The 21,298-nt window shown below is 35.8% G+C and overlaps 1 protein-coding gene across 1 annotated transcript in view; it reads left to right on the top strand.

Annotated features, from left to right (window-relative positions):
- LOC150098390 (nuclear hormone receptor FTZ-F1 beta-like) overlaps positions 1 to 21,298 on the top strand; it is a 164,420-nt gene that overhangs the window by 56,994 nt on the left and 86,128 nt on the right. Inside the window, exon 3 of the mRNA XM_090405189.1 lies at positions 18,980 to 19,254. Within this exon, the coding sequence (XP_090261315.1) occupies positions 18,980 to 19,254 (275 nt within the window). The remainder of the gene's footprint in view (positions 1 to 18,979; positions 19,255 to 21,298) is intronic.

Below are 21,298 nucleotides of genomic sequence, written 5' to 3'. Positions count from 1 at the left end.
TAAAGACTAAGTATTGCTTGATGTAATGTCCAATTGACACCATATAACTGCAGTGTATTGAATAGCTTCAATCTTGGCACCTTGTCATATGCCTTTTCCAGATCGACAAAACTTAAATACAGATCTTTGTTATATTCCTGTGATTTCTCCACTATTTGTCGTAAAGTGAAGATCTGATCCTGACAGCCTCTATTTGGCCTGAATCCAGCTTGTTCTTCTCCAAGCTTTTCTTCCACAATTCTTCTCAACCGTTTCTCAAGTATACTGGCATAAATCTTGCCTGGAACACTCAGTAGGGAAATACCTCTGTAATTCTCACATTCAGTTTTATTTCCCTTTTTATATATGAGTGCTATTAGAGCTCTACTCCAATCATCAGGAATTCGTCCCTCTGTCCAGGCCTTCTGAACTATGCAGTGCAGCCACTGTAAGACTTTTATACCACCATACTTCACATTTCTGGTTGAATGTCATCTACTCCTGCTGCCTTTCCACATTTCAGGCCTTTCATGGCTTTTTCTACTTCAAGTATGGATATGTATTCCTGACTGTATGCCTGTTGAGTGTTTTTTTACCACTGTGCTATCACTGCTTGTTTCATTTAGCAATTTTTCGAAGTAATTACGACATACTTCAAGGATATCTTTTTCTCCCGTTTTCATGTCACCTTTATCATCTCTAACTCCTTTTACAGCGCTCTTTCCTCCATTTCTAAGCTTCTTCAACAATCTCCAGAATATCTTGCCAAAGTCCTCCCATGACTTTTGTTTAGCTAGTTTTACACAGTGTTTTGTTTTCTTACATTTGTCTCTGTATTCTTTAAGAGCACAAGCTGACTTATTTGCCAGGAACTTTTGATATGCTTTTTTTTTTTCCTTCACTGCTTGTTTAACTTTCTGTGTCCACCATGGAGTACTGATTTTTCTATCCTTGCAGACAACCTCACCGCATGCCTCTCTGGCTGAATCAATCAGGATTTTCTTCAAGGTTTGCCACTGAATCTCCAAGGTTTGGTTCTTGTTAAAATGTTCTTGTAAAAATTTTATCTGTTTTGTATATATATCTGATCCACACATGAAAGGCCACAAGACCTATAGACATTAGTGCTGTATGTGGTTAAAAGGAATAGAAGAAAGGAGGAATTTTTTTCACATTTTGTTCTCAAAACAGTTGAGAGATGTAATCTTTGGGGAAGGCAGTGGAAGAGACTATTCCAAAGGACAGAAGTAGATGGAACCAAAGAGGAGGCAGTGAAGTTGGTTCGTTGAGTTTCAAGATGGATTATAAAATGGTGTTGGTTGGCAGTGGCTCTTGTTTTAACGATTTTGGAGGAGAGTGGAGAATAATAGTGGCCAATTCAGCAGAGCACTATCCATGAAAGTATTTGTAGAAGAGGCACAAGGCACAAACTGAACATCTGTTAGAGAGGGATTGAATTGGGTTTGTGAGAGAGGGATCATTAATTAGCCAGATTTCCCTCTTCTGGACAGAATCGAGCCATCTTAGAGAGGATTTTGGTGCACCATCCCATACATGGGAGTAATATCCCATGGCTGGGCTGATCTGGGTTTTGTATAGAGTTGGCAGGTGTGAGGTAGTTAAAGAAGTCCAAGAAGAGAAATCTGATTATGTTTAGATATCAGTATTACTGAAGGTAAGGGAAGGGATGCGAGTTCTTGCTTGTGAGAGATCAGACCGGACTGAGTTTTGGTGGCATTGAAGTTTACAAGGTTTCCCTTGTCCCACTGGGATATAGCTAGGAGATCTGAGGTCAGGTTACCTTCCCACCATGGTAGATCTTGAGGATTCTAATACTCTAGTACTACAAGATTTGTTGAATGAAAGGGAGAAATGGAGTGTACTGTCATTGGGAAAGCTGTGGATAGGACTGAAAGTCTGAGAGAGCAGGTCATTTATATACAAGAGGATGAGAGCAGGTGAAGAAACAGAACCATAGGCTACTCCTGCATTGGTGGGGAAATCTGAGGAGAGGAACTGTCTGCCATGACATGTAGTTAGTAGACAGTTATAAAGTTGGGATCCAGTTATAGTGTGGAAGTCAGTTTTTTAAATAGATCCCTGTGCCAAACCTGGAAAAATGCCTTTAAAATGTCAATAGCAACCACGTGTTTATTCAAATTTTTCCATGGCTTGATTCCAGAAATGGGTGTGAAACCTCACTATCAGCCCCCCCCCATCTAATCCAAATCACCAGATTCATATTCATCTCTATTTATGCAATGGAGTTCTATATGAAATCCTGATAAATGTCTTTGCAAACTCTAACAGTATCATTCAGTAGCCATTTCCCTTATCCAATTCCACTGTCACTTTATTATAAAACAAAATTACTATGGTAAGATCTACCCTTCACAGATCCATGTTGTCCCTTATAGAGTACCATATACCCACCCAGTCCCGAATTCTGTCTTTCACTAATTTTTCCATGATTAAACAGCTTAGTCATTGTGGCTAATAATTCCCTTGCACATTCTCGTGATACATAGGCCGATATGCTATCTAGTCCCATGGCTGTATTTGCATTGAAGTTTTGCAACATTTTGTTCACCTTTATTTCTTCAGCCTCTATTCTATCAGTCAGTGTCACATCTGGTATTTCAACATCACCACCTAAATGGCATCCTCCCCCCATGCAAAATGATGATTCAGTAATTCAACTATTTGATTTGCTTCTGTTACCTTCTCACCATCAGCACTTTTTAAAGTCATCCTTCCATTCCTCCTTTTACTTACTACATAACGAAATAACTCTAGGATTTCTTTTGACGTCATCAGCTAGCTTTCGCTTGTAATTAGCTTTGGCTTTCCTTATAATACAGCCTCACCCTACTTGCCTGTACCTTGTACTGCTGATCACCTTTTTCTTTATATTCTCTCCACAACCTCCTTGATTTATCCTTATGTCTCTTAGTTCTGATACAGCTTTCTTCAAACACTCACTTACCATTCACCACCAACATCTTTATCCCCTAAATTCTTAAGCCACGGTGTTGCTGAAAGCTGACCCCCCTCAGCTTGTCATAATCACTTGCTTTGTGATTCCACTTATATCCATTAACAGAAAATTTTTCATGTGTGACATTTTGCCAGATCAATACTACATTGGTTACAGTTAAGTTTAAGAGGAAAAAATATGGTTATTAAACTCAGTAATATTTCTCGTTTTCTACCCAGCATCCTTAGAGCACAATGATAAAACAAGTGAAAAATTTAATAAATGTGTTTTCTTCCCTCTTGGTGTTGGTTATACCCTTAAGCATTATTATGAATAATGAACAACACCTAAACTTCCCTTTATATATTATAAATATTTCTTTAATTCCCTGGTCGATTTTCTAATACAGTCATCCCTCGACTTATGTCTGTGATTCCGGAAATAAGGGAATAAATAACATTTTTGGCTATACTTTCAAACAAGACGCAAGCGAACTTAAGATAAGCCTTGCACAGTGGCAACAGCGCTTTCAGCGGCAACCTCCTTCAGCAGTCAGCACATGTTTTCAACGTTCCTCTGTTGATTTTGTGTTTGGGTTATTTGTGTATTTATCATTAAATATTTGGCGATGTTTCTGCAACATGTCCCCTACATGCTCAATCAAAAAACCTAGTGAAGAATCGCAGAAAAAGAGGCGAGCAATTGATCTTGAAACAAAGTTGCAAGTTATAAAACAACATGAAGATGGTAAGCCTGTCAATGTGATCGCACATGACTTCGGATGGTCTCATTCTACAGTGACAACCATTTTGAAAAATAAGGATAAAATCGTAGAGGCTGTGAAAGGATCTGCTTCCATTAAATCGATGATAGTAACGAAGCAACGACAAGGTCCTATCTGTGATATGGAAAAGCTACTTGCATCATGAATAGAGGACCCGAACCAAAAGCGCATACCCCTTAGCACTGTGACCATAACTGTTAATGCACTAAGTCTCTTCAGCATGTTGAAGGAGAAAGCAGAACCCGATTATGACTAAGAATTCAATGCTTCTTTTGGTTGGTTCATGAGATTCAAGCAGCGTTTTGCAGTGCATAATGTGAAAATGTATGGGAATCTGCAAGTGCTAAGAAGGCTGCCAAGGAGTTTGTGGAAAAATTGGATAAAATTATTACGGAGGAAAATTATTTGCCACAGTGAATATTTAATATGGATGAGATGTCCTTGTTTCGGAAAAAAATGCCCGAGCAGACATTCATCCACAAAAAGCTAAAATCTATACCTAGTTTCAGAGCTCTTAATGCCGTATTATGATTCTGTTATGGTTAATGTGGCTGAAACCATTTGTGATATGGCACAGTGAGAATCCAGGAATCTTTAAAAAACATTAGGAGAGCAATAAGAAGTTGTGGATGATGACGCAAACATTTTTTGAGGATGCCTTAATCAACTGTTATGGAGTGAAATAAAAAGCTATTGTGTGAAAGAAAATGTAGAATTTAAAATTTTATTAATTCTAGATAATGCTCCTTATAGCAGTGATCTTCACCAAGTTCAAGGTCGCGTTTCTCTCTCCAAACACTACCTCATTGATCCAACTGATGGATCAGGGAGTTCTTGCAGTGTTTTAAGGCTTATCTACGGAGAACTTTTTCACAAGCATTTCTGCTATTGAAGGAAATGACCAGACTCTCATGCAATTCTGGGAAACATTCAATATTGATCATGCTATTAAAAATATTGCTGTGGCTTGGGACGAAGTGACCTCTCAATGTAGGAGTGGCATATGGAAAAAGGTATTAAAAAGGTTTGCACATGATTTTGAAAGTTTGTAATAGTGGGCCTAGCAAACAATCTGAATCTCGAAGTGAATGATGACGACATAATTCAACTCATAGAAAGTTTCCCTGAAGAGTTGACCAACGAAGAATTAGTCGAACTGGAGGAACAGCTGTTGCAGAAGAGGAAAAACAAGAAAAGGAAGAGGTAGTTAAACAATTTACAGTGAAAAGTCTTGCAGAAATGTTCTTTGCAGTTAGTGATGTTCTCAAAATGGCTGAAGACATGGACCTCAATGATGAACGCTACTTAATAATAGAAACAAAAGTACATGATGCATTTGCTTGCTATGGAACAAATTTATGATGAAAAGAAGAAGAGCAATAAGCAAAGCACATTGGACATTTTCATTAAAAACCAAAGGTTACTTCAGAAGAGCCACAGCCTGATCGTTCACACAGGGAAGGTAATGAAGATATAATTATGGAGGAAGATTTTGTGATTATTCTCCTGTTTTATAGTGGTAGTAACATACAGTGCAGGTTTATAATAAGGTTTAAAAATTAAAATGACAGTATACTTATTACTGATAAGTCCCTAATCCCTATAACTCTGTTGATTTAATGTATCGACTTAGTTCGATTCGACTTACATCCTGCCAGCTAGAACTGAACCTGGACGTAAGTCGAGGGATGACTGTAATTCCTTTTAATCTGGATATTTTACATGTTAATGTTTCTTCATTTATGGTTTCAATATAAAGGTTCTTGTTTCTGGATTCCATGCTATTATTAGCATTTGATGCTGCTTTGTTGTTCCACCAGGTTTTTGGTGGCATTTTTGAAAACTATCTTAATTTACCAATATGTCTTAAAATATTAGCAAATGTACTAAATACAATAAAATCGGTAAAATCTACAATAATATAGTAAAAAAATCTAACTAAAAAATAATCTAAAAAGACACTTAATAAATACATTTTTTTAAAAAACAAATCGAACTTACAGGAGCTTTAAATTACATGTCTGCACTCAAAATAGCTTCAAACCAGCTTTCATGATTAATTCTATAAAATTATTTCCCTCTTATTCTTGCATGTTTGTATTCCATTATGATAGTCAGTGTATATACTGACTATCATAATGGTATATATCTTCCACATATATATACCCATTATGATAGTCCTCCTTATATTCATAAGATTTATCTTATGAATGCAGTTCACATTCCTTTTCAGATGATTCTAGTAGTACCCAGTTGTGTATTTTGCCTCATTAATCTCTGTCTCACCAAACAGACGCACATCCATTTCCTGTATTATTCAAACCACCATTAGATTTCTGTTCTGGTTCTATCTATATGTTCACTGGGCATTCACAGATGCCGTATGGTCACTCTGATGCTTAGTGATGCTCCCCATCAAGCCTCACCATATAGTCCTGTTGTTTGCTTTTCTGGAGGCCTCAACACACACCATCCATCTATCTCATTGATCTACCCCTTCCTCTATTCTGAGAAATCCCCCTTCTATCCTTTCAATGTGTCCAAAATATTTTAACGTTCTTCTGTCAATATCCTTAAGGAGCCTTAAAGTTCTACTAATCTTTTCTAACACCCATTCATTTGTATGCCTTTCAGTATATGATATCCTCAACAACCTGTAACACCACATCCCAAAAGCAGATATCCGTTCTTATCTGACTTCTTTAGGTTCCAAATCTCACATTGTTGTTGGAAAAACATCTGCATCCAAAATCCTAAACTTTGTTCCCATGGAGATAGATCCACCCTTCCAGATTTTAGACAAGTCTCTGACTGTTGTTTTTGCCATTCCTAACCTCCTTCTGACATCTTCTGAGCAGCAATTCTTCACATTAATAATGGATCCCAGGTACTCAAGCATGTTGACTTCCTCAATTCTTTCTCCAGAGCTTCCCTGTTTTGAGAACCATAATCTTTGTCTTGCTAGGATTGAGTTGAAGTACTAGGACTATTATTCCTAGTTCTTCCACTGATCATTCTACCTCCTATCCTAATTCCTGTCTTGAGCCTATTCAATACTTCATGCATGATATCCTCCACATATATACTAAACAAGTGAGGAGAAAGTAAACATCCTTGCCTAATAACTCCTTTTCCAACTTTAAGCCAGTCAGTCAATCCAACACCTGTTCTTACCGTAGCTTCTTTCTCCCTGTACAAGTTGCTATCAACCTGATAGTGTATTGAGGAAAACCCATTCTTTTCATTACTTCCCACAGTTTCACATATTCAACACAGTCTTGCTAGGATTGAGTTGAAGTACTAGGAATATTAGTCCTAGTTCTTCCACTGATCATTTTACCTTAGTAGTCTAAGAAACACATTACCAGAGGGAGTCTGAATTCTTTATATTTTTCTATAATCTGTCTGAGGTCCTGATCTCTGGTGCCCTTACCTTTCCTAAAGCCTGCTTGTTCCTCAGGCATCTCTGCCTCAATCCTATTTAGCATGATCTTCAATAAAATTTTGCTTGCATGAGATATTAAACTAATAGTTCTATAGTTCTTGCATGCCTTCATATCACCTTTCTTATGTAGTGGTATGAAAACTGACTTTCACCAGTCTCTAGGCCATGATCCTGTCTCCCATATCCTTGTAATCAATCTATGAAACACTCTTATCCCTCCATCCCCTGTGGCCTTAATTAACTCTGCTTGGATTCCATCTGTGCCTGGGCCTTATTGCTGTTAAGCTGCTTAACTGCTCTTTCAACTTCATGCCTAAGTGGAGGAGGATCCAAATGAAAATTTTTCTGGTGAGAGGGGCTCCACATTTTCTTTATCCACTCTACTTACAGTTCCTCACAGTATTCTGTTCTGGTTGGAATTAATTAATTTAAACTTGCAAGAATTGTTTCAGTGTGTATATGCTTGGATCAGAGACTAGAGAGGATAATTGAACCAAGGAATAAAGCAGAGAAATCATGAAGATATCTTAGCCACTTGGCATTTTTATACTACACATGAGGATGAACATTACTGTGAGTAGTGAAGAAATTTCAGTGGTAGAGAAATCAACACTAAGTTTTTATCTGAATTCACTAAATGCTAAACATCTACAGTGTATTTACAGAAACACTGTAGAGAAACATCTACAGACAAGATCATTGAGAGATTTCCGAACAATCTGGGTGAGATCATTGGTAACAGCAAATATCTTGCCTTCTCTCTCTCTCTCTCTCTCTCTTTCTTTTTGTGAGAAATTAGATAGGATTACATCTCGTTAGTAGAAGTTGACAAGGTTGTCTCTCATTCCATTGAAATATGCTAATGTGATCAGCGTGTGTAAAGTTGGTTATTTAAGCACTGCTCAGTTTGTCAGTTTAAAAGGGGGAGAATGGAGTTTATTGAAATTAATGAGAGAAGGCCATTTTATGAATAGGAGAAATACTGTGGATAAACATACATAGCTCTAGGATACTGCAGCATTGGTGAAAAAATCTGAAGAAAGAACAGCATGTAATCCAACATAATACATAGTAGGCAACAAGAGAAAAAAACTGACAATCCAATTTTTAAAAGAGGGTGTATTTAGTTCATTTCTATCAGGAAGGGTAGTGGCTTATTAGTTTCTTTCACACATCTATTCCAAATAAAATGTGAAAAACTTTTAAATGTTACTTGAATTTCTTTTTATACTGCCACAGAAATGAATGACAGGTATACAGTCATAGAATGAAAATAATAGATATTAATTTTGCTCTACTATAAATTAATGAGTTTTTAGATGAATGAAGACTTTCTTTGCTGGCTTCTAAGAAACTGGAAAATGATACCTGTTCATACTTATAAATTTTGGTGAGTAATATGACAAAATATGTTAATTAAGGAAACAGTAATTATTCACATGGTGAGTTTCAAATTGACATTTTATAATGGCAGAACGTAAGCTTTTGTATGCTGCAAAATTTCTCATTTGGAATATATTTTTAACATAGAAGCTTTATTTCAAATAGAAGAATTTTTCTGTATATTTTATTACTATTATTACTATTATTATGGGCGACTCCAGGGAGTCCTTAGACTCATCGAGGGAGGCCCTAACCATCATGTCCACACAACTATACGACATTCTCACAGTATCTATCATATCTTGCCTTTAACTCACTCACCGTCATAGCACTTTAACTCACTCACCACAACAGACTCTGGCAGCTTATTCCACTCATTTACCACTCTAAAAGTAAAGAACCCAGCTCTAACACCCTTGCTCCATATTTTTCTAAAGACTGACAAAATCAAGTGACTTCAGTTGGAAATTTTTTTCTCAAAACAGTCCCTATTTTTATCCTTTGAAGTTATATTCTAATTATATAACATTTTCAACTAATCATGATAATTTCTTCTAGAAATGACTCATGTTTCTTGGTTTAATTCAAAATTTCATTCTTCAGTGATGTGAAATAATTTCTATGTTAAGGTAATGCTGAGAAGGCTTACAGGCTTTCTCAGCTTTCTTTAAACACTTTTTGCATAGCAGCAATAATAATTGAAATTCTGGACAAAAACATTTCTATGTTTTTGTCCAGAATTTGCATCATGATAGCTTGTACAGCATGGATAACTTTTCACATGATAGTCCTGTCCTAGAGGGGTATATATTAGTAATTAAGTAATTATTTCCAGAATTGCACACACATTTAAAATGTACTGATTTAGTGATATATATAAAAAAAATTAACTTAACTTACTGATATGGTTTGGAGAGAGGGCTACAATCATATCATTAAATGTAATAATTAATTTTTCTACCTGTCCTCAGTAATTGGGCCCACTGTATTCTCTGGTTCACTGTGTTGTGGTGAATGGATTCCTTTCTTCAAGCTTTGTCAATAATGCATTAGTGCCTCTAGGTCTATTTTAGGTACTCCATATATGCTGGGAGTTTCACAAACCCTATGCCCACTTGTGGATAGTATAAACAGTCCCACATACAAACTTGCTAAATAACTAGCCCCCCCCCCTCTCACAAATAATAATAATTATTATTATTACGTGACAACTCCAGGGAGTTCAAAGACTCATTGAGGAGGGCACCTACTCTACAACTCTCTGTTTACACCAACTACAACTAACTGCAACTACACCAATGCCATCTACCACCCACCACCACTAGTATTTTCACAGACAATCACAAACATCCATGCCCACAGCAGGATTCAGACCCACAGCCTTTTGGCTGGAGAGTAGATACGCTAACCACTTGGCCAACCAGGCCCAATTCTCTCCTCCTTTGTTAAAAATTCTATTCACCTGAAAAGTAGATTAGAAAACCATATCTTAAAAAGTTCAGAACATAATGATTAGTTTTGATATTACTTCGCTATTTACCAATGTACTATTAATTGAAACCTTTGATTTGCTAAAGTCACATTTGCCCCATATATATTTGAATTAAATTTATAATACATGCAGGTTATTTTTCATGGAAAGGAAAGATATACAAACAACTAGATGGGACAGCACTGGTCTTTCTTCCCCTGTAGCCAGTTTCTACATGGAACACTTGAAAACTTGGCTATGAATACAGTCACTCTCAAACCAGTGGTTTGGCTATGCTATGTTTGGATCAGGAAGCTAATGACTATTTGCCTTTCCTAGATACACTAATTACACAGCTTCCTGATGGTTCATTATCTTCTTCTTCTGTTTATAGAAAACCCACACATACAGGGAGATATTTGCACTATCATCCAGCTCAACAGTATGGTATCCTAACTAATTCACAGTGCTGATTATCTATTTCAATGACAATGCTCTTACCACTGAACTCACTTTCTTGCAGCACACTTTCTTAGCCAGTGGCTATAATCCCCATAGGATAGAAAAAACACTAAATGCTCTCCAGAAATCCCCTCCATTGCCTATTAACTGCAGCAAAACTGTTACCATCCCATACAATGAAGGCACATCTGAAAAGATATCCAGAATGCTTAATAAGTATCAACGATGCACCATATTTAAACTTATGTCAAATTGGCAACTCTCATCTCTTCACCTAAGGACAACTCTCTTCTTTATCACATCCAGGAGTTTATGAAGTGTCTTGTGACCTGGCTTATCATGGACAGACTGTTGACATCCATCTTGGTAAACATAAAAAATGCATTCGGCATTATCATTATGGCCGGTTGGGTCTAGTAGACCATGCTTTGAGATATCTCTTCACACAGGATCAGATGGAAGAAAAGTGCTACACAGAAGTCATTATAAATCTGAGAGATTTTTTGCTTTAAAACATATAAGCGAAATGTAAGGTCTTGAGGTTTGGGAAACATCGATGGGATGCTGCATACTCTATGGGAGGAGTTATACTGGAGGAAGTAGGGGAGACAAGAGATCTGGGGTTGATGATTGATAGAAACCTGAAGTTTAGGGGACATATTGCAAAGGTGGTGAAGGTAATACAGAGGATTGCTGCTATTATGAGAAGGACACTGACCTGCAGAGATAAGAGGGTTATCATTCTGTTGTATAAGTCTCTGATCAGACCACACTTGGACTATTGTTCTCAGATTTGGTCCCCAGGATTTGAAGGGGATAAATTAACTGTGGAAAGGATACAAAGATGGTTTCAGGACTGTACAAGGATAGTTATGAGGATTGGCTGAGAGAATGTGGACTACAGAGTTTGGTGGATAGAAGAAGGAGAGGTGATTTGATTGAGACTTTTAAACTGTTGAGAGGTGATTACAGGGTTGACACTGGGGAGTTCTTTCGCTTGGTTGAACAGCGGGAAGGAGTGATGACAAGAGGCCATCCCTGGAAGTTACGAAAGGAAACTGTGAGCAAGAGGGTAAGGAGTGGTTTCTTTGTGCGGAGGGTAGTTGGGCCGTGGAATGCATTGCCTGATGGAGTGGTGGGAGCGAGAACGGTCAGTGAGTTTAAAGAGTGATATGATAGACTTTGTGTTTCTCAGGGGGGGACCTCCCCTCGATGAGTCTTGACAGACTTTATGTCTTAGGAAGGACCTCCCTCGATGAGTCTTTTGACTCCTTGGAGGCCTGAATAATAATAATAATAATAATATCCCAAACCTCAACAAGTATGGTTGTATAAATTTATCAAAAATCTGGAAGATAGTCACTTTAAGATCTAATTAATATTTGTTTTCTCTCTTTGTCCATTACAATTTTTTTTTTACTAGTCTCACTATTATACCAAATTGTTGCTTGTTTTGTGTACTGTGGCAAACTGTTCTTGTGCTCTGTAGATGCTGGATATAATATCAGCTAAGAAGTTAATAAATATTAATTATTTTCTTATCATTCTGTGTTACAATCAATACTGTTAAAATAAACTAACAAATCTGAGCTATTTTACCAACTTATGTAATATGCCCTCTGAACTTCAACTCTCTGTTCACCATTATCCCCTAGTCCCTAGCCTCATCAATTTCCTGCAATCCACTACCTGTTCTTGTGCTCTGCACCATTATCTCCTAGTCCCGAGCCTAATCAATTTCCTGCAATCCACTACCATCAATATGATACACCATATGAAACCTCTTGTCAACTGAAAGTGCATAACTTTAGAGTGATCTACAAGTTCACTCTAAATCTCACTGTGTAACCCTAAAAGGATCACTACTAAACTCATCACTGCAGGACAGGAAACTCAGTGGGATCTTTACTCAGTGGCAAGCAAAACCGACCACAAGCAGAACCGCTGTATACCCCAGGAAACAAACAAGCAAACATCCCCAAAGACTAATATTATTAAATGTCATCAGTGGGAGTGAGATCCAGAAGAGATACCAAGGTTGAAGTAATGCAGAAGTCATCTTTCCCATATTTATGGTAATTGTGGCATACTTAGAGGCATGTTATTGCAGTGCCATTGTTTGAGAAGCTACAAGGAAAGAATGTATGTAGTGTATGGGAAATTGTCTGATTGTTTCAGAGAAGCAGTATCTAACTGCATACCCACATCAAGAAGATTAACCAAGTAGAGGAGTGAGTAAGTATTTAGGTTGTATTCTAAATTCTGTTCACTCATTTTTCTGCCAAAAGCAACAATCATATATACATACTCATGCATGTACGTATGCTTGGGAAACTTTAATTCTTAGGCCTTCTGCCAGTATCTAAGGCTAGCCAACAGCACCCATAGAGGCTATCACTTGTAAGGCTTTTCTTCATTTAGTCTAATTTAATTTCTTCCACTTATTGTTTCTTGTGTGTTTTTGTGTGTGCTACTACAATTTTAACATTTGATTCCTGAAGATGTCTCTGTAATATATATGAAATATTGAAATGATTTAACCTGCTGTTTAATTGTTCCATTAAACTGTATCATAAACCCAGATTATGAGAAAAAATTAGCTAAACTGGTCAAAGTAATCCAAAGTAAAATTTTTTTGTCGTGTAGTTAGTAAGAGGAAAAATGACTATGAAATGATGATTTTAATCATTGCTTATGGTAAGATAATCATTTTGCAAAAGTGCATCATCCAAGTGGAGATTTTACAGCCGATGTGACACTCATGTCAAAATGGAGGTAGATAAAGGTGGTTTCAAACAGAGGCAGTGCAAATTATAGACAAATTAATATCTCAGGAGTGGTAGTTAAAGTATGGGAAAAGTTGGTTAAAAGGTAAAATCTAGCAGCAGGTGAATAGGAATATGATACTATATGGTGTGTACCATGGTTTTATAAACGGTAGGTCTTGCCTTAGAAATTTACTCACATTTTATGATAGATTGAGTTCAGAATTATATAAGGGAAATGGCTACACTATGATACTGATAAACTTTGCAAAGGCATTTGACAGAGTACTGCTTGTTAAAATATAAAAGTTGGAGCAAATGGGAATGGATATGAAGCTGATAGCATGGATTGGGGGGGGGGGGGGGTAGACACGAATAGTATATGATGGAGTGGAATCTAGGAGAATGAGGATGACAAGTGACTCAGGATTCTGTACTAGGACTTATACTCTTTAATTTCTATATTAATAATATAGAGAAAGATTTAAAGATTAGGATATTCAGTTGTTTGCTGAAAATGCACAATAGGGGAGAATAATAGTTAATAAAGGTGATATAGTTGTCCTACAGGATAGTTTAAATAACTTGTTGTAAGTATTTTTACTTGGTTATAAATTAAAATAAAGATTGCAAGAAATTATATTCTTGTGTGTATATGTATATGTATGTATATATATATATATATATATATATATATATATTTTTTTTTTAAAATAGATTTAATGACTTAAAAACTGGATTACTTATAAAGATTTAATAAGATTAATACAACTAGTTTTGGCTTATAATAGCCTTCATCAGGTATTCTTAAAGGAAGAGAATAGTAATAAACATTGAAGTATCTAAAAACTTGAAAATACAGGTAAAATATCGCCACACATAATTGATACATAAAAAACGTATTTTTTCAAGTTGTTCTAACAGACGTGCCATTGTTTATTGCAAGTATGCGTGCAGACTCACGCGAACGCCAACATTGAATAACTGCAGCATGGCTATCTGGGATGTTATAACTCAAATTGTTGTTTAAGTGGACAGGATTCAGAAGGATTTCCCTTGATTCTATAATTTTTCTCTCAAACTCATCATCAGAGCGAAAAATATTTTCTGATCTATCCCAGCAAACGGAGTGGCTTTGTTGATCATCATTAGGATTATTTGAAAAAAGAACATGACTGGATAACGCAGTTGCATGTGATCTTTTGTAAGAGATGTCTCTTTTATGCTCTTCTATACGTTGCTCAACAGATTTGTTAGTTTGTCCGAAATAAAGGATATTGCAATCGCACCATAATTTATATACACCTGGATATTTTAGGTTGTGATGAGGAGGCTTTGGATGACTGATTAGAGAACGGATTTTTGGAAGGGTGGTGAAGAACGTTTTGATGTTATATTTTTTAAGGACTTTTGCTAATTTGTTAGAGACTGTGCTAATATATGGGATGGAGATGCCGCCTTTAAAATTACTAGTTCCAGTGGTGCACTGTCTAGGAGGATCCAGAAGAAATTTCTTAATTGTTTTTTTCAGAGTAACCATTTTGTTTAAAGATAAGCGAGAGTTGATTTATTTCTTTTTTGTAGTTCATCTTGTTCATTCAAGAGAGAGCGTGCTCTGTGTCCTAAGGTAGATATAGTTCCAAGTTTTTGTGGTGGAAAATGATGAGAAAGATTATGCAGATATCTATTGGTATGAGTAGGTTTTCTGTATATAGAGATTTTTAATCTTTCAGAGCAACGTGTAAGCATGACATCCAGGAAAGGCAAGGAGTTATTATTTTCTAGATCAGCAGTAAATTTTATATTAGGATGTTGGATGTTAAGATGATTAAGAAAAGCTAAAAACTAATATATATATATATATATATATATATATATATTCTTAATCCAAGTGTAAGCAAAGTTCATAGGTTCCTTGTATGTAGAGACTTCACATTAATTGCATTGTGTGTGTATAATACATAGCATTATGAGAAGGGCCACTACTCAAACTGGTTTTGACCTTTATTGAGGTCTCATCAGTGGAAGCCAGATCCAGAAGAGACTGCATGGTCACTTGATGTTATTACCAGATCTATTACCCCTCCATGACATGTTGTTTCAGGTAATTATCCCTTAGCAACTGTAAATTACACTTCCATCTTGCCTTTCCTCCTTCCAATCTGTCTCTATAGTTAAATTCCCCTCTCCCATAATTATTGCTCAGCCTGCACTTCCTTGCTAATCTGCTGATGCAGGGAATCATGTTCTGTGGACACCCCCCCCCCCCAGATCTATAGCTGCAATCAACAATATATTTTGTTCTATTGACCTCTTTTTCTTACCAGATAGCCTTAAATGAATCATCTTCCTCAGACTTAAAATCCTTTTAAACTTCTAATTTTGTTGGTGGAAGTTCTTCAGCTATCATCAGCAATATCCACCTCCTGTCATATTCCCTTTATTCTCCCTCAAAATACCATTTATATTCTATCCCTGTAACTATATCATTTTCAATCAACCAAATCTCACTGGTACCTAGGAGTCGAAGAAATGCCATGTGACTTGACTTACTATGGATAGACAGTAAAAACTGTTAACATTCTGTTGGAAGTTTTACCACTTGGTTATACTATAAAGTAAAGATACAATAAAATTATATACTTGGTTTAATACTTTATCCAAGTGTAAGCAAACAAGTCTGCGCCTGAACTATTTTCAGGACTGGAGCAACTCGTATATAGAAGTGTGTGACTTCACATCACTTGTCTTAGTATCCCATGATGCAAAGCACATCCTTACGGGTATGGGAAGGGTCACTACCAAGACCGGTTTTGACCTTTATTGAGGTCTCATCAGTGGGAGCCAGACCCAGAGTTGATACCAAGGTTGAAGTAATGCAGAGGTCATATTTTCATATACAAGTTGCCAAAAGATGTCACACCTTATTATTAAAATACTCCTGATTAGAGATAATTGTTGGAAGTTTTTCCACTCAGTTCTTGGTATCTTTAATTTATAGTATAACCAAGTGGAAAAACTTCCAACAACTATCTCTAATCCAGAGTATTTTAATAATAAGGTGTGACACCTTTTGGCAACTCCTATATGAAAATATGACCTTTGCATTACATGAACCTTGGTATCACCTCTGGGTCTGGCTCCCACTGATGAGACCTCAATAAAGGTTTAAACTGGTCTGGATAGTGACCCTTCCCATAATGCATAGCATTATACATACCCATAGGGATATGTATAATGGGATACTATATATTATGGAATACTAAAGAACGCGATGTGAAGTCATAAGCTTCCATATACAAGTTGCCCTGAAAATAGTTCAGGTGCAAACTTTGTTTGCTTACACTTGGATAAAGGATTAAACCAAGTATATAATTTCTTGGTATCTTTAATTTATGTTAACATTCTGCTTGGAGAACATAAGAAATATATTTGCTACCATTATTATTGTAAGTCAGGAGCATATAGAGCATACTTTGGATACTTCCTTCCCTCCCCTTTGCACAAGATTAGATGGAAGAAAACTGCAGTGCTATATAGAAGTTATTACGAGTCAGAGAGACCATTTTGAAGTCAGCACCAGTAATGAAGTATTATCCTAATCTCAACAAATGGCAGAATTGATACTTGTTGAGGAGACATGTCTATGATACTATCTTCAACCCAACATTTGTAAGCTTCTTTTTATCCAATGTTAGAGTGTGTCAAGTTAGGACTTGAGTTCTTCTATCAGTTACAGCTTGAATAGTTTTCTATACCAATTGTTATTGCCTTGTGTTATTGTAACAAGTTATTTGTACTCTGAAGATTCTAGTTTTAAAATTCAATGAAATATCGTTTACTTAATATTTTATTGTTGGTGTTGTTTAATACAACAGAAGATACACAACTGCCATCACCTAAGTCTGTCTACATGTTTAATTATTATATTGTAAGTTCTAATTAAATGATTTTTGATTTTCCCTCCCTTTTTTTAGGTGATTCATATTCTGAAGTAGTACTTAAAATATCTTTTTCATTAATACAGTATACGAGAGTGGTCTGAAAAGTTCTCAGCCTAATAATGAAAAAACAAATTTATAATTTCAAAATTGTTTTTATTTTTCAACATAAAATCCCTTAAGACTAATACATTTATTCCAGCGATGATCCAGCACCATTATCCCTGTAGTGGTTTTCAGTAAGATCTGCAAAATACTCCTCTACAGCTGCAATCACCTCGTGATTCAAAGAAAAATGCTGACTAGCGAGGAAGAGTTTTAGTTTTGGGAAGAGATAGAAGTCAGAGGGAGCCAAATCTGGGGAATAGGGAGGATGTTCCAACAATTCATAGTGCAGATTCCTTAATTTTCCCATTGTCAAAACACCTTTGTGGGCAGGTGCATTGTCTTGATGAAAGATGATTTTTTTCTTCTGCAAACCAGGTCTTTTCTCACAAATTTTTTCGTCTAGTCTGGTTAAAAGATCGGAATAATATTCCCTGGTTATTGTTTTACCCTTTTCAAGATAATTAAGAAACAGAATGCCTTTAGCATCCCAAAACACTGATGCCATGACCTTTCCTGCTGATGGAATCGTGTTTGGTACTGAACAACCGGCTTCTGTCTACTGTTTTTGACTGCTGTTTGGATTCTGGTGTGTAATGGTGAATTCAAGTCTCATCCATAGTAATAAATCGATGCACAAAATCGGTTTTATTCATGTTAAAATGCTTCAAGCATGTTCAGAGATTTTCATACTAGTGCATGTTTGATCTGCTGTGAGTAAGCACAGCACCCATCTTGCGTAAAGCTTTTTCATTTGCAATTCTTCATGCAAAATATATCCTACATGTTCCTTTGAAATAATGCCTATAGTCTCAGCAATTTCATGCACTTTGACTCGCCAGTCATCCAATACCATATTGTGCACTTGATCAATGATTTCTGGTGGTGTTAGACTTTTTGGATGTCCTTCACGTGGATCATCATCAAGAATGATATGGCCACATTTAAGCTTGGCAGCCCATTTCTTAATTGTCGAAAACCAAGGAGAAGGGTGCCCATGAACTACTCAAATTAAGTGGATATTGAATCCAACATTATTTCAAAGCCGAATAGAGAAACTATAAAAGTTTTGGTGTATCGAAGCATAAGCAAACCTTTCATGACAGGGGACTTTTATAGTTTCTATATTCAGCACGAAACTCTTGTAGTTTCTCTATTTGGCTTTGAAATAATGTAGGATTCAATATCCATTTAATTTGAATAATTTTGGCTCTCTTTTTTTCAGTAGTGCCCATAAACTTTTGTGAACTTCGAATGAATTTCTTTTGGTGTTAAACCTTCTTTCACAAAGAATTTTGTAACTGCGCGATACTCATTTTATCCATTTCAAGAGATACAGACAACACTTTTGCTTCAGACAACTGTATAAAACAAACTACTTGATAGAAGTTTGTTTTATACAGTTGTCTGAAGCAAAAGTGTTGTCTGTATCTCTTGAAATGGATACAGACAACACAGACTTCCAATTTCACATGAATGCTTTATGACAGATGTACCGACTTAGAAAAAAAAAAAAATCTTGCTGATAGTGTTGCCATCTATGGTCGAGGCCAAGAACGTTTCAGACCACCCTCATAGATTATTCTATAATGTTGATTTAAAAAAAAAAAAAAAAAAGCAAAACATTCTAATATTTTAAACATTATTTTGACTTGATCTGTTTATAGAAAATGTAATAATAAGTCAAGTCAGTCCAGCCCAGGCAAGGCATTTAATTGCCTATGGTCCCTATAGCCAGAATTCCAGTCCTGTATTGGCACGGCCCACTAGTAGCTGTAGTTCACGTTCATCATATTCCCCAACTCAAAGTCCCCTTTTGAACAGACATGTGAATAGTGCCTCATCAGTCTATTCCCATACCCAGAGTCCAGTATTTTCACGAAATACAGCAGGAAACAGTAGTGATGGCTCAGTTTATTCTCCTGTAAATAGCCCACATCAGGTAGGAAATATTTCTTCATTGCTAATAAATGTGTGTGTGTGTGTGTGTGTGTGTGTGTGTGTGTGTGTGTGTGTGTGTGTGTGTGTGTGTGTGTGTGTGTGTGTGTGTGCATGCATGCAGCAGCTTTTCTCATTCAGAAGACAATCATTGTATGCTGGTTGCATCTGATAATGCACATGTATCATCCATTGTAGAAAGTTCACATTTTATTACACTATTACTCTCCTTATGTGCATTAGTGCATGAATATCAGAATGTGAATATCAGTTATGAAGAAACTAATATGTGTAGAACTTTTGATAACATAGATTTAGGCATTTATTATTCAGAAGATTTGATCTTGATATAATAATAAAAAAAAAAAAGGCACCTCCATTGGTAACAACAGCCCTTTTGGTTGGAATGACCTTTGTTCAAATCCTGTCTAGGATGTGAAGAACCTTTTAAAAGAGCTTTTCATCTTAAGGTAAGTTAGCCATTCTCATTTGGTCTTAATGGTAGGAATATATTATAGTATAGGAATATATTTTTCCTCTTAGAAATGCAGGTTTTTCATCTCACAATGCAGACACACCAGATAGTTACCTAATAAATGTTAAGTATTTATTCAGTATTAAATATATTAAGTATTCTCAATAAATACTTAATAAATATATCTGTGTAGAGCAAAACATGAGATGGATTATGGAAAGAACAAGAGAATTTCAGAAGGAAGTATTCATTGTTTTATTGATTATAAGAAATCTTTTTATTGCTTGGATCACTGTGGATTGTAATGAGATCAGTGGGAATACTTGAACATTTAATTCTCTTGATAAGAGAACTGTATGACAACCAAGAATCTTCATTAAAAACAGTCGTTGGAGAAACAGTGTTCAAGTGGAAAAAGGGATGTGACATGGTTGTATACTGTTGCCCTATCTTTTTAAATATTTATAGTAAATGTTATTATGAGAATGACTAATTTAGACAAAGACCCAGCTGTTGTTAAGATTGGTGGCAGAAAAATAAATAATTTAAGATATGCAGATGATACAACCCTCATAACAGAAACTTAACTAAGAAAGATCTGGAGCAGTTGATTTTATTGGTTAAGAGGGAAAGTAACAAAGCCAGATTTAATTTAAACATCAGCAAAACAAAAGTGATGGCTTCTGTCAATTTAGGTGAATATATAGTAGAGATGAATAAAATAGAGATCATTGAAAGTTATGATTTACTGAGGTCCAGAATCAGAAATGATGGTAAATGTGAAGATGAAATTAAAAGAAGGATAGTCATGGAGAAAAAAAAAGCTATGTTAAATCTGACAAAAATTATAAAAGATAGAGGTGTGAGTAAGACCACAAAAGTTAGAATTGTCAAAGCAATGGTATTTCCGGTAGTGATGTATGGATGTTAAATCTGGATTATTAAGAACAAAGACAGAAAGATAATTGATTCATTTGAATTATGGGCATGGAGGAGGCTATTAAGAATCTCATGGACTCCGAGAATGACTAATAAGAATGTTTTAGAGCAGGGATTGGCAACCTTTTCAGACTCGCACGCCACATTCAGCTTTTATTTTTAATAATCGGGCCGCAAGTGTTTATTTAAGAGAAAATAGTGAGTGAAAAAAAAAATCTTAAGTTATCAATTTTTATTATGTCAATCTTAAAAAACACAGAAGTATTTAAAGTACAAGATATGAAACTTAATGAAAAATTATTATCATGTAAAAACAAAGTAATATAGTGTATCCATCACAATATGTACATATGTCTCCCTGCTTAATGTGACTTTTGTAATTGTTTTCTCTTAGCCACATTATCTAGATCCACTTTGAGGTGCAAATGTTCATCAGTCAGTCGAGAAGAAATTTTATTTTTTCTAAAACTCATGGCAGAAAATGCTTATTCGCAAATGTAGTTGCTTCCAAATGCGACTATCTTTGCGGAACTGATTAATCCTTCAATTTTTTTTTTTTTTTTGGTAAGCATTGATCAATGTTGACATTAAAAGCATTCAAACATAATCACATTTCGATGCTATTTTTTTATGA

This window comes from Typopeltis vanoorti, chromosome 15 (genome assembly GCF_054136105.1).
Source record: "Typopeltis vanoorti isolate ZY-2024b chromosome 15, IOZ_Tvanoo_1.0, whole genome shotgun sequence".
Lineage (NCBI taxonomy): Eukaryota > Metazoa > Arthropoda > Arachnida > Uropygi > Thelyphonidae > Typopeltis > Typopeltis vanoorti.
This window is presented reverse-complemented; position numbering and strand designations above follow the sequence as displayed.